This window comes from Mobula birostris, chromosome 6 (genome assembly GCF_030028105.1).
Source record: "Mobula birostris isolate sMobBir1 chromosome 6, sMobBir1.hap1, whole genome shotgun sequence".
Taxonomy (NCBI): domain Eukaryota; kingdom Metazoa; phylum Chordata; class Chondrichthyes; order Myliobatiformes; family Myliobatidae; genus Mobula; species Mobula birostris.
In genome coordinates this window covers 38797263-38808840 of record NC_092375.1, presented here as the reverse complement: position 1 = coordinate 38808840, position 11578 = coordinate 38797263, and the positions used below count along the sequence as shown (strand labels likewise).

Sequence of the window (11578 nt, the reverse complement as noted above, 5' to 3'; positions counted from 1 at the left end):
ATGTGTTCACAATTCATTTTTTTAAAATTTTGCTCAGGTTGTTCTGGAATCCACTCAGTTGAAATGTGACGTTTGGAATCAGGACGATTGCTTCATTTTCCCGAGAAGGTTATCAATTCCGGTCATGCCTCCGCTCGGCGCTGCCTCCAATAAATGTCTGAATACCGCAAGTTGATTACATTGTTGCAGCAAAATTGTGCTACATGAAGTGTACAGATACATCACATAAAACAAACAAGCGTCATCTTTTCATTTCAAGACGACTTCCGTTGCTGGAATTTTTAACTAAATTCATTAACTTCGGCATGACGGCTTTCTGTTAATGCACACAGCTGCATAGAAACAACGAGCATCATCCATGCAGTCGAAAGTTCATGCGTTTGGTACAGTTAATTAGAATTCTGATCTTATTCCCAAATGAAATACGAAAAAAAAACCGATGGCGGTAGAAATTCTGTAAAAATATAAACAACGAATTAAATAATTTGTACTTTATTCGTTTAACACATAGCAGCGTCACGAACGCAATCAATTTCAACCACAGCGGAGCCCAAAACAGCATCAATGAAGCCATGTGATTGGAAAAGCTCATCGGCAGAGGGGGGGATCCAGGACACTTCTGGCGTGAATTAATTTGTGTCAGACAATGCTTTTGCCGATGTACAAAGCAATAAAATATTTTATGCTGTAAAGCTGTTATCTGAACTTCCGAGGCGACGTTCCTTCCTGCAGACTTCTTTCTGTCGGGCTCGGGCGAGTGCACAGCCCTTACAGGGTAGACGAGTAACAGGTGCCAGATAAAGCTTGCCCGATAGTTTAGTGTCTGCCAGTATTGAGAGAGACGGGAGAGAGAGATTTCAATGGGAAACAGGAATTTAATTCACAATCCAAGATTACGTGATATCAAGTCATAACAGAAAATCTGGGATGTAAAGGACATTCAAAATGTGGCAATCTGCATTCTCATGGTGGATGGCTCTTCTCTGCCTGGCAGGTAAGAGTTAAACTATGTTTAACTTTGTAGTAAATGCGATGGTACCGCTAGCTCCCGCAAAAAAAAATCGATGAATGAACATGGCTGTCCAAAGGCGAGTTTATCGTTCTTTTCGTATCTTGTGTGCTAAATCACCTGCTATTTTCGAGATGGTTCGCAATTCTCTATTTAACCCCCTGTGGACGTGCTGCATCACTAATAATTATACTAGGTGTATCTTGGTCCCCGTGTGATTAATCTGTCATTTGAAAATTGATATTTAATCGCTGAAGTGTTTCAAAGTTTTTCATTTAGTAATATTGGTGAAACCGTTAGACGCACCGGAAGCAAATAAAAACATGTATTATGTTTTAGTAGCAGAATGCCTTACCAAAAGATCGCTATGATCTTAGTATTTCTAAACAACAGAATATTAAACTATTCATGTTAAATTGAAAATTCTGTATTTCAGTGATTCGGTTCGTTAAAATCCTCGTCACTGGAATGCTAGACGATCCGTGATTCATCCTTTGCTCCGAGTCGCATGATGCAGTTAATCACACATGCATAGACTCGGTCTGTTGCAGGAGTATTACACGAACTCGTTTCTCCAAATAAATTGTATGTTTGCTTGGAGAATCGTGAATGTAAATGAACACGACTAATAGGAATTCTGTTTCATGCTTGCGTCTGAACCGAACACCACGTTTTTCCAGTCTATTCTTCAATCTTTTGCAGTAAGCGAACCAACGCTTTGTAGTTTGCAATACATATGCTGTTAGGCTCAATTTGTGCCAGGGGATGCAGCAAAAACAATGATTGGCTCCAATCCCCGAAAATGTTTAGTTGTTTATCCTCTGAACTGGTTGGAACAAAACTTAAGAAGGACTGCCGATATTTTACTGCAGTTCCCGGAGAGCTGGACGCAAGTGCAACTAGTTGTTAAAATGGAGGCACTCCTGCATACAGCTTCCTTGATAGATTTTGTAGAACATTAACGGGAATTTTATTTCTTTACTTACCGACCTACTTCAACCAACAGAATTATTGGTCCTCCGGTGAACAGTATACAGTATATATAAAAAAATGATGTAGACCATGGAGCCGTCTCGTTTTGCGCTTACTTTTGTGCGAACATATCAGTAAGAAAATGTGTGATCAGTGCAGTGAAATGAGTTAAACCAAAATGTTGGAAGTGTGGAAATAAGCTTGTTAAAGTGAAATTGAGTGGATTAAAGGTCAAACTTTAAAAGGCATCACTCATAACGTAACAAGCTTTCGTGTGTGGGGGCGGGGGTAGGGGAGGGGACACCATGGAACTGCGTTTAGAAAACAGCACATTCAATATGCTCTATGATTAACTGAGTTTTGTAGTTTATTGTATATGGGCTGCGGATTCTATTTCTGTGGAAGATACCATCTTTCAAAACAAAACTTTTAATTGGATGACCAGTTATAGTTTTGCTATGCTAATATTTCATAAAATTTCAGATGGAGATTAAATTCTTTGGTAATACTATTTAGTAATACTATAAAAAGTAAGTAATACTAGTTAGACCAAGAGCAGTCCAAACGTGAGTAACAATTTGCACTGCAGGCAATAATTATGTTAGAACAGTGTATGATGGTAGACCAGAACTTGACTTGTGTGTACAGTGAGATGCAACTGAACTGGAGGAATCAGAGGAGGTTTATGTAATGTCACTACAACTGAAACGTTTAGACCATAAGACAGGAGCAGAATTAGGCACTATATATAGGCTGGGGTTGTTTTTTTTTCTCTCTCTATAAAGCAGTGATTGAATGGAAAACTAAGGTATAGAAAATGGAGGGCCCTAGGTAAGTTCTTCCCATTTGCTGTTTCCCTTGGCAGACAGGTCAAAAACCAGGGTGTATAAATTTAAAGTAATTGGTAGAGAAGTTAGGATAGTAATGAAGGAAGGTCTGTCCAACCAGAGACTAGTAGATACTTGGAATTCAGACTGTAAATGAGTGGCAGAGAAAGAGGCCCTCATCATATTTAAACACCTGTGTACAGGAAGAGGCAGGGTTAGGTTGGGTGGCTGTTTTTGAACTGATCAGATATGCAGACAACCCACCCTGCAAAAACTCATTTCAGGGAGGTAGCACCGTCAATTTGCAGGAGACTCCTGGAACCTCCAGGAGAGGTGGGACGTCTGCAATAGAGTAGCTCCTGAGCAGCTAGCCAGCTAGTGTAAATAACCTGTTAAACTCACCTCAACATGTCTTAACCCACCATGGGCAATAGAAAAGTCACTGTTGCAAACAGTGCAGCAACCCTCTCATTATTTTGACCCCTATTAGGCAGGGGTACACTTTAGTGTAGTCTGGAGTGACGTACGTTTTAATTATTTTTTTTTGGAACACTTTGCCATGGCTCGTTCGCTCACTCTCTCTCTCGCTCGCCCTCGGAAAAATCGATTTCCGGGATATTGTATATAATTTGCGGGCATCAGGGAGCCACTATCAATACGCAGGAGACTCCCGGAACTTCCGGGAGAGGTGGGATGTCTGGATATGATGAGCCCCAGAGATCTCCTTTCATGTCTTTAATTTTCCATGATTTTGTAACAACCTTGAGCAAATTATTTTTGAAAAAAGACAATTGGCCAGTAGTATAAATGTGCTGGAGAGGTGAGTGTTAATGAGCAGAGCTATTTCTGGGTATATAGTTGAAGACCATTGTGGTTCACTGAGGAGATCAGCTAAAATGTGGTTGGGTTGTTTTAACAAAGTTGCTGAATATTTCCATTAATGTATTAGGCCACTAATTTTGATGTACTATCAGATCAATACTAACTACTTAGAGTTGCCAGTATTATGGATGTAATTATATATGAGTATGCAATTTATATAAGCACAGAATCAGTCACCATCAAATACAATAAATATATTGTCCTGCATTGTGCTCTGTGAATGGTGATTAGTTGGTGACCTACTTGTTGCAGAATATCTAGCCTTTGTACTGCTCCTGTAATCAACTATTGAGTTGACTAGGCTTTTTCGCTGGTGGTCTGAGTCACAGAGATGCAGCACAAAACAGTCTCTTGGGACCCACCAAGCCCATGCTGACTATTACCCACCCATTTTCCCCAATCCTGTATCAATCCAATTTTTATTCTTCCTACATTCCCATCAACTCTTCCCAGGTTCTGCCACTCACCTACACTCGGGCAATAATACAGTAGCCAATTAATTCTCCAACCAACACACTTTGGAAATGTGGTAGGAAACAGGAGCACCCAGAAGAAGCAGGCACAGAAACATGGAGAATGACAGCACAGATACTATTGGAGGTCAGGACTGAATCTAAGTATCTTGCGCTATAAGGCTGTGGTTTGACTAGCTGTATTACTGAGATGACAAAGTACTCTTTGAGCACATACACCAGCATAGAACCAAATAAAAGTGCACGAGAAAGAAGATTTTATTTAGCACAATAGCTTGTATAAAATACATGTTTAAGACTCAGGGCTTTTTGTGAGGAGATGAAATGGAACTGTGTAATTTGGCTTGGGTAAAGTTTGTATTGTGTCCTTAGGCTTTCACTTTGTGAATAATTATGACAGTAGCATCTCTAAAAATTTAATTTGAATATTCTGTAGCATATTAATGTTTCATATTCACCTTCTCCCTTCTTGTTTTGGAATCATGTTTTCCTCGAGTTTGTTCTGTACAGCTTCAAAGGTACAATTTAATGTCAGAGAAATGTGTACAATATACATCCTGAAATGCTTGTGTGTCAAACTAAAATATTGCACTTATTCTTAGTGTTTATGTATATGAACTTCATCCTAGATGGGTTTTTTTTCACTTGCAATATTTCCATCAGGATTTCTGCATGGTTCTTTGCCAGTTTTTCCCCAGTTGAAACAATAATAAAATTTTTAAAATATTTTTTCTGTAGGTTCAAACACTGACATTTCTCCATGTCATGTTTGGTGTTGCCTTAATATTCAAACTTATGGTACAATGGGGCTTTCTGGAGCAACCAAACCTCAATGTTAAATAGATGTTTGGCCCTATCATTGTAGTTTGTGTTATGTTGCGTAAGTAAGGGGTAGGGAGGGACACTGCCACATGTTGAATTATCATCTCCAGTCGCCATTATTTTCTAGAGTAGCAGGATATGAAGACTGAAAGGGTGGAACAAAAATAAAGTACTGAAACTAAGTAATTCAAGGTCTGGAAAGTTTTCAGATGTTTTGATGAAATTGTTGCATTATTTATTTTGTTATTTCCTGAAGAGACTCACTTTCTGGGACACGGCTCAAATAACAGGATAACACCATTATTTTAATCAGGTTCCATTTCTTAAGTATGATCCTTAGCAGAGATAGTCAACTGATAATTCTATTAATGTGAACATTGCTGCAGCAAACATTTCCAAGCAATCACTGTTTAGAGTTCCGTCCATCCAGCATGGTGTGGCTAAAGTCAATAACAATCAATCCAGATTTTCATGGCAATATTGTTAATCAGTATATATTCTTTAAAGTATGAGTTGAATGAACCTGTGGCAGCTGTATTAGTGAAATTAAACAAGGAAATCAGGGAATGTCTGCCTCTCCATCCTCCATAAGCAAAATAATGTGTTCCACTGTGAAATGTGCCATTCAAACATGTGCAATCACAATAAGTTCAGGTTCCAATTTTGTATACTCATGAAGCATAGTAAGAAAATATAGAATAAGTAAATTTTTAACATTATGATTTGTCTTAACTTCTGCTAACAGCCATCCCAGAATGGAAATTTGAGCCCAATTTCATCAGGTTTCATTATTGGAGTTAAGAAAATTAAAGCACGGGTCCCATCTCCTCAAGTCTGCCCACCAGTTCCATTTCTGTGCTCTCAATTCCTCAAACTTCCCTCAAAAGATTTATTTATATTCTTTAATCTCTCCAATGATTTGGTCCCTATAATCCTCCATATTAGAAACCATCCTCTGCAAGCTAGTTTGTTTGTACTTCAGTTTTAAATTACTGCTCCCTTATTGTGTAACGTTTTTTTAAAGATTTTCCTGTTCGAAAAATCTCAACATTATCCCATCATACTCATTACGAACTTGTATGTTTGATTAAGATCACACCTCATTCTTCTAAACTTCAAAGAATACAGAGCTAATTTTGAAAGGTCAACCCTTTCATCCCAGGAATTAACCTAGTGCATGTCTTTCAATGTCATTAACAACACAAAATTAATGGGGGGGGTTCAGAGATATGGGGCAAATGTGGGCATATCAGACTAGCATTGGACTAGCATCATGGTTAGCGTGGACTAATTGAGCCAAAGGGCCTGTTTTTATGTTACTCTGGCAATTTTTTTCTTAAATAAGGGGACCAAAACTACACAGACCTGAGTGACCTCACTGGTTATCTGTACAACTGTAACATACTTGCCTATTTCTAAACTCCAAGCATCTTACAATAAAGGTCAATATACCATTTGCTTTCCTACTAAAGTTTTGTGGTTCATGTGCAAGAACACCAAGATCCTTCTGTACTATTTTTCTTCCTTTAAGTAATAGTCTGCCTTTGAACTCTTCTCACCAAAGTGCATGACCTTGCACTTTCCACATTTGTCACGTTTTTTTTCCGCTTTAATACTATCCAAATACCATCATTGCAATGTCCTCGCTCCACTTATTAAGAAGGGAGGGAGGCAAAAAAATGGGAAATTACAGGCCGTTAACCTGACTTCATTGTTTGGGAAGATGTTCAAAGTAAATTTATTATCAAGGTACATATATGTCACCACATACAACCCTGAGATTCATTTTCTTGTGAGCATACTCAATAAGTCTATAATAGAGTAATAACCATAATAGAATCAATGAAAGACCGCACCAACTTGGGCATTCAACCATTGTGCAAACGACAACAAACTGTGCAAACACAAAATTATTAAATAAATAGTAAATAAGCAATAAGTATTGAAAACATGAGAGGAAGAATCCTTGAAAGTGAATCCATAGGTTGTGGGAACAGTTCAATGCTGGGGTGAGTGAAGTAATTCACTTTGGTTCAAGAGTGTGATGGTTATTAATGGTTCCTGAAGCTGGTGGTGTAAGTCCTGAGGCTCCCGTACCTCCGTTCAGATGGTGGGAGTGAGAAAAGAGCATGAACTGGAGTGATCAAGAGTGAGAAAAGAGCATGATCTGGGTGGCAGATGATGGATGCTGCTTTTCTGGACTCCTGCTGGAGTCTATTATTAAGGATGAGGTTTTGTGGTACATACTTGGAGGCACATGATAAAATAGGTTGAAGTCAGTTTGGTTTCCTTGAGGAGAAATCTTGCCTGACAAATCTATTGGAATTCTTTGAGGAACTAACATGCAGGATTGAAAGATGTGAGCATGAATAGAAAACTGGCTGACTAGCAGGAGGCAAAGAGTGGGAATAAAGGGGTCCTTTTCTGGTCGGCTGCTGGGGTTCCACAGGGGTCATTGTTGGGACTGCTTTTCACATTAAATGTCAGTGATTTGGATGATGGAGTTGTTGGCTTTGTGGCCAAGTTTGCAGGTGATATGAAGATAGATGGAGGAGAAGTTAGTGTTAAGGAAGCAGGGGGTCTGCGGAAGGACTTAGACAGATTAGGAGAATGGGCAAAGAAGTGGCAAGTGGAATAAGGAAAGTGCATGGTCATGTACTTTGCTAGAAGGAATAAAGGTGTAGACTATTTTCTAAATGGAAAGAAAGTACAAAAAACTGAGGCGCAAAGGGGCTTGGGAGTCCTTGTGCAGGATGCCCTGAAAGTTAACTTGTGGGTTGAGTCAATGGTAAGGAAGGCAAATGCAATGTTAGCATTAATTTCAAGAGGACAGAATATAAGAGCAAGGATGTAATGGTGAAGCTTTATGGCATTGGTCAGATCACACTTCAAAGATTCAAAATGCATTTATTATCAAAGAATGTATAAATTATACAACCTTGAGATCTGTTTGCTTACAGGCAGTCACAAAGCACTTGGAGTATTATGAGCAGTTTTCGGCTTCTTGTCCAAGAAAGGATGTGCTGGCAGTAGGGTGGATCCAGAGGAGGTTCATGGGAATTATCCTGAGAATGAAAGGGTTAACATATGAGTATTTGATGGCTCCGGGCCTGGATACAATGAAGTTTAGAAAAATGATGTGGGATCTCATTGAAACCTATCGAATATTGAAAGGACTAGATAGTGGAGGTGGAGAGGATGTTTCCTGTACAGGGATACTGTAGGACCAGAGGGTGCAGCCTCAGCATAGAGAACGTCCCCTGACAACAGATGTGCAATTCTTTTAGCCAGTGAGTGGTGAATCTGTGGAATTCATTGCCACTGGTTGCTGTGGAGGCCAAGACAGCGGTTATATTTAAAGCAAAGGTTGATAGCTTGACTAGTAAGTGCATCAAAGGTTATTGGGAGAAGGCAAGAGAATATGTTTGGGAGGGTAATAAATCAGCTATAATGGAATGGCAGAGTAGACTCGATGGGCTGAACGGCAAAATGGCCAAATTCTTTTCCTTTGTTTATGTTCAATGTGCCCTCACATCTATTTGTGAGAATCGGCAAACTTGGATACATGATATTTTGCTTTCTTCTCCAGCTCATTAATATACAGTGCCTATAAAAAGTATTCACCCTTCCCTGGAAGTTTTTGTGTTTTATTGTTTTACAACATTGAATCACAGTGGATTTAATTTGGCTTTTTTTTTGACACTGATCAACAGAAAAAGACTCTTTAGTGTCAAAGTGAAAGCATATCTCTACAAAGTGATCTAAATTAATTACAAATATAAAACACAAAATAATTGATTGCATAATTACTCACCCCCTTCAAGTCGGTATTTAGTTGATGCACCTTTGGCAGCAATTACAGCCTTGAGTCTATGTGGGTAGGTCTCTATCAGCTTTGTATATTGGGACACTTCAATTTTTTCCCCTTCTTCTTTACAAAATAGCTCAAACTCTGTCAGTTTGCATGGGGGTTGTGAGTGAACAGCCCTCGTCAACTCCAGCCACAAATTCTCAATTGGATTGAGGTCTGTACTCTAACCTGGCCACTCCAGGACATTAACTTAGTTGTTTTTAAGCCATTCCTGCATAGCTTTGGTTTTATGCTTGGGGTCATTGTCTTGCTGGAAAACAAATCTTCTACCAGGTCACAGTCCTCTTGCAGACTTTGTCAGGTTTTCCTTCAGGATTTCCCTGTATTTTGCTGCTATTCATTTTACCCTCGATTGTCACAAGCCTTCCAGGGCCTGCTGCAGTGAAGCAACCCCACAGCATGATGCAGCCACCACCATGCTTCATGGTAGGGATGGTGTGTTTTTGACGAAGTGAGGTTTTTGGCTGATGTCAAAAGGTTTAGTCTGGTTGCAAAAAAGCTCAATTTTGGCTTCATCAGACTATAGAACCTCCTTCCAGCTGACTTCAGAGTCTCCCATGTGCCTTCTGGCAAACTCTACCTGAGATTTCATGTGAGTCTTTTCAATAGTGCTTTCTCTTTGCCACACTCCTGTAAAGCAACAACTGGTGAAGCACCTGGGCAACGTTGTTGCACGCACAGTCTCTCCCATCTCAGCCACTGAAGTTTGTAACTCCTCTAGAGTTGTCATAGGTCTCTTGGTGGCCTCCCTCACTAGTCCCCTTCTTGCATGGTCACCCAGGTTTTGAGGACAGCCTGCTCTAGGCAGATTTACAGCTATGGTGTATTCTTACCATTTTTTGATAATTGATTTGACTGTACTCCAAGGGATATTCAGTGACTTAGAAATTTCCTTGTATCCATCTTCTGACTTGTGCTTTTCAATAACCTTTTAGTGTTTTTGTCAGGATACCAACTCACCAGCAGTTGGACCTTCCAGATACAGGTGTATTTTTACTATCAACTCCTTGACTGCACACAGGTTTATATGCATTTTGGACACCTTAACTAAGTATGTGACTTCTAAAACTAATTGGCTGCACCAGTGATGATTTGGTGTGCGGTATTAAAGGGGATGAATACTTATGTAATCAATTATCTTGTGTTATGTATTTGTAATTTATATCACTTTGTTTTCACTTTGACATGAAAGAGTCTTTTTCTGTTGATCAGTGTCAAAAAAGGCAAATTAAATCCACTGTGATTCAATGTTGTAAAACAATAAAACATGAAAACTTCCAAGGGGAGGGGGTGGTAAATACTTTTTATAGGCACTGTAAGTAGTAAATAATTGAGGACCAAGAACTGTTCCTTGGAAACTCCAATTGTTTCATCCTTCCAGCCTGAAAAAGACTTTTTTCTTTTGGCAGTGAGAACCAACTGCTTCTTACTGCTTCTTTCTGCATCATTTGTTTATCCTAGGTAACCTAAGTTCTGTATTCTGTACCAATCTTCTGATCAAGTTATTATGTATTTTCTCAACTTTTGACATTTCAGGGCCCTTTTATAGGGTTCAGTACTGCAATGGTTTTCAAAGCAGAACAAATTCCAGTGCAAAACTTCACAAACTGAGTAGGTTTCAGTATAATGATGGCTGGTGCTGTTTATTTACTGCTATCCACTGAACCTGGCTCATGTTTTCTAAGCATACTCCAGAGAACTAATATTAAATCCTCTTTGATCTGTTCAATACACAACAAGCAACATCTTTGTCAATTGAACCAACCACTTCTTGTACAACAAATCCACCAGACTCATGAATCTTTACAACATTCCCACTTTTTAACATCTGGGGCTATCCTTTTTAGGTAAGGAGGTTAAATTATATAATGTACTCCAGCGGTGGCCTGTAATAAGATTTATTTCCTCCTGCACTCAAATTCTCTTATGACCAACACAATTTTTGTATTCCTAGTTGCCTGCTGTACTTTCAACTGTGGGGGGATGAGATGGCATAAGAAAATTGATTAAATTGAGTTAAATTGAATTAAAATGAGTTAAATTGCTGATCACTTTCCTATCAATCCACAACAATCTTTTAGTTTCCTTTGTATCCTATGATATCATTATCCTGATGTTGATATGTCATTAATAATTAGAACATCATTCTACTCACATAAAAGAGATACCAAGCACTGCTAGCAATTTCATGTTCAAGGAGCTGATTCTTAATTTTGATGATATTTGAAAGATTTGCTTCTAAAATCCTAATACATGTATTTTTATAATTCCAATTTGCCAAAAATCTCATTAGATTCAAGTTCTTTTATTGTAAAAATATCTTCCCCACTGATGATTTCCAATCTTTGAGTTGGAGCTCAGTGTTAGTACTGCAAGCATTTAAAAATAAATATGGTTAAATTCCAAAACCCTTTTATTCCATCTCTTTATGTTCAATAAAATGTTGATTATGAGTAATCTCACTGGGGATTTGATCACAAAGGGTTATTCAGATTCATTTTCCTGCATCTTCCCCCACTTATTGTGTGCTTGACAAGTTGAATGCACTTAAAATATGTTTCTGTTAGTCAAGACTGGGAAAGTTATAATCTGTTCAGCTAGATCTTTAGAGAAGCCCAGCATCAGCTTCAGTGCACCCCACCCACATGATTTTTCTTGACATGGGGAAGGTTCCACAAGATTGGCAAATTATAAATTTAAGCTCTCTTGCTCTCTGGAAAGC

At 38.8% G+C, this 11578-nt stretch overlaps 1 protein-coding gene across 3 annotated transcripts in view; it reads left to right on the top strand.

Moving 5' to 3' along the window:
- The first annotated feature begins 370 nt into the window (after nt 1-370).
- Nucleotides 371-11578, top strand: part of ildr2 (immunoglobulin-like domain containing receptor 2) — a 127244-nt gene continuing 116036 nt past the window's right edge. For all 3 annotated transcript variants that reach the window (XM_072260269.1, XM_072260268.1, XM_072260266.1), the window contains exon 1: nt 371-994. In XM_072260269.1, coding sequence (XP_072116370.1) covers nt 946-994 — 49 coding nt within the window. In that variant the 5' untranslated portion in view covers nt 371-945. The remainder of the gene's footprint in view (nt 995-11578) is intronic.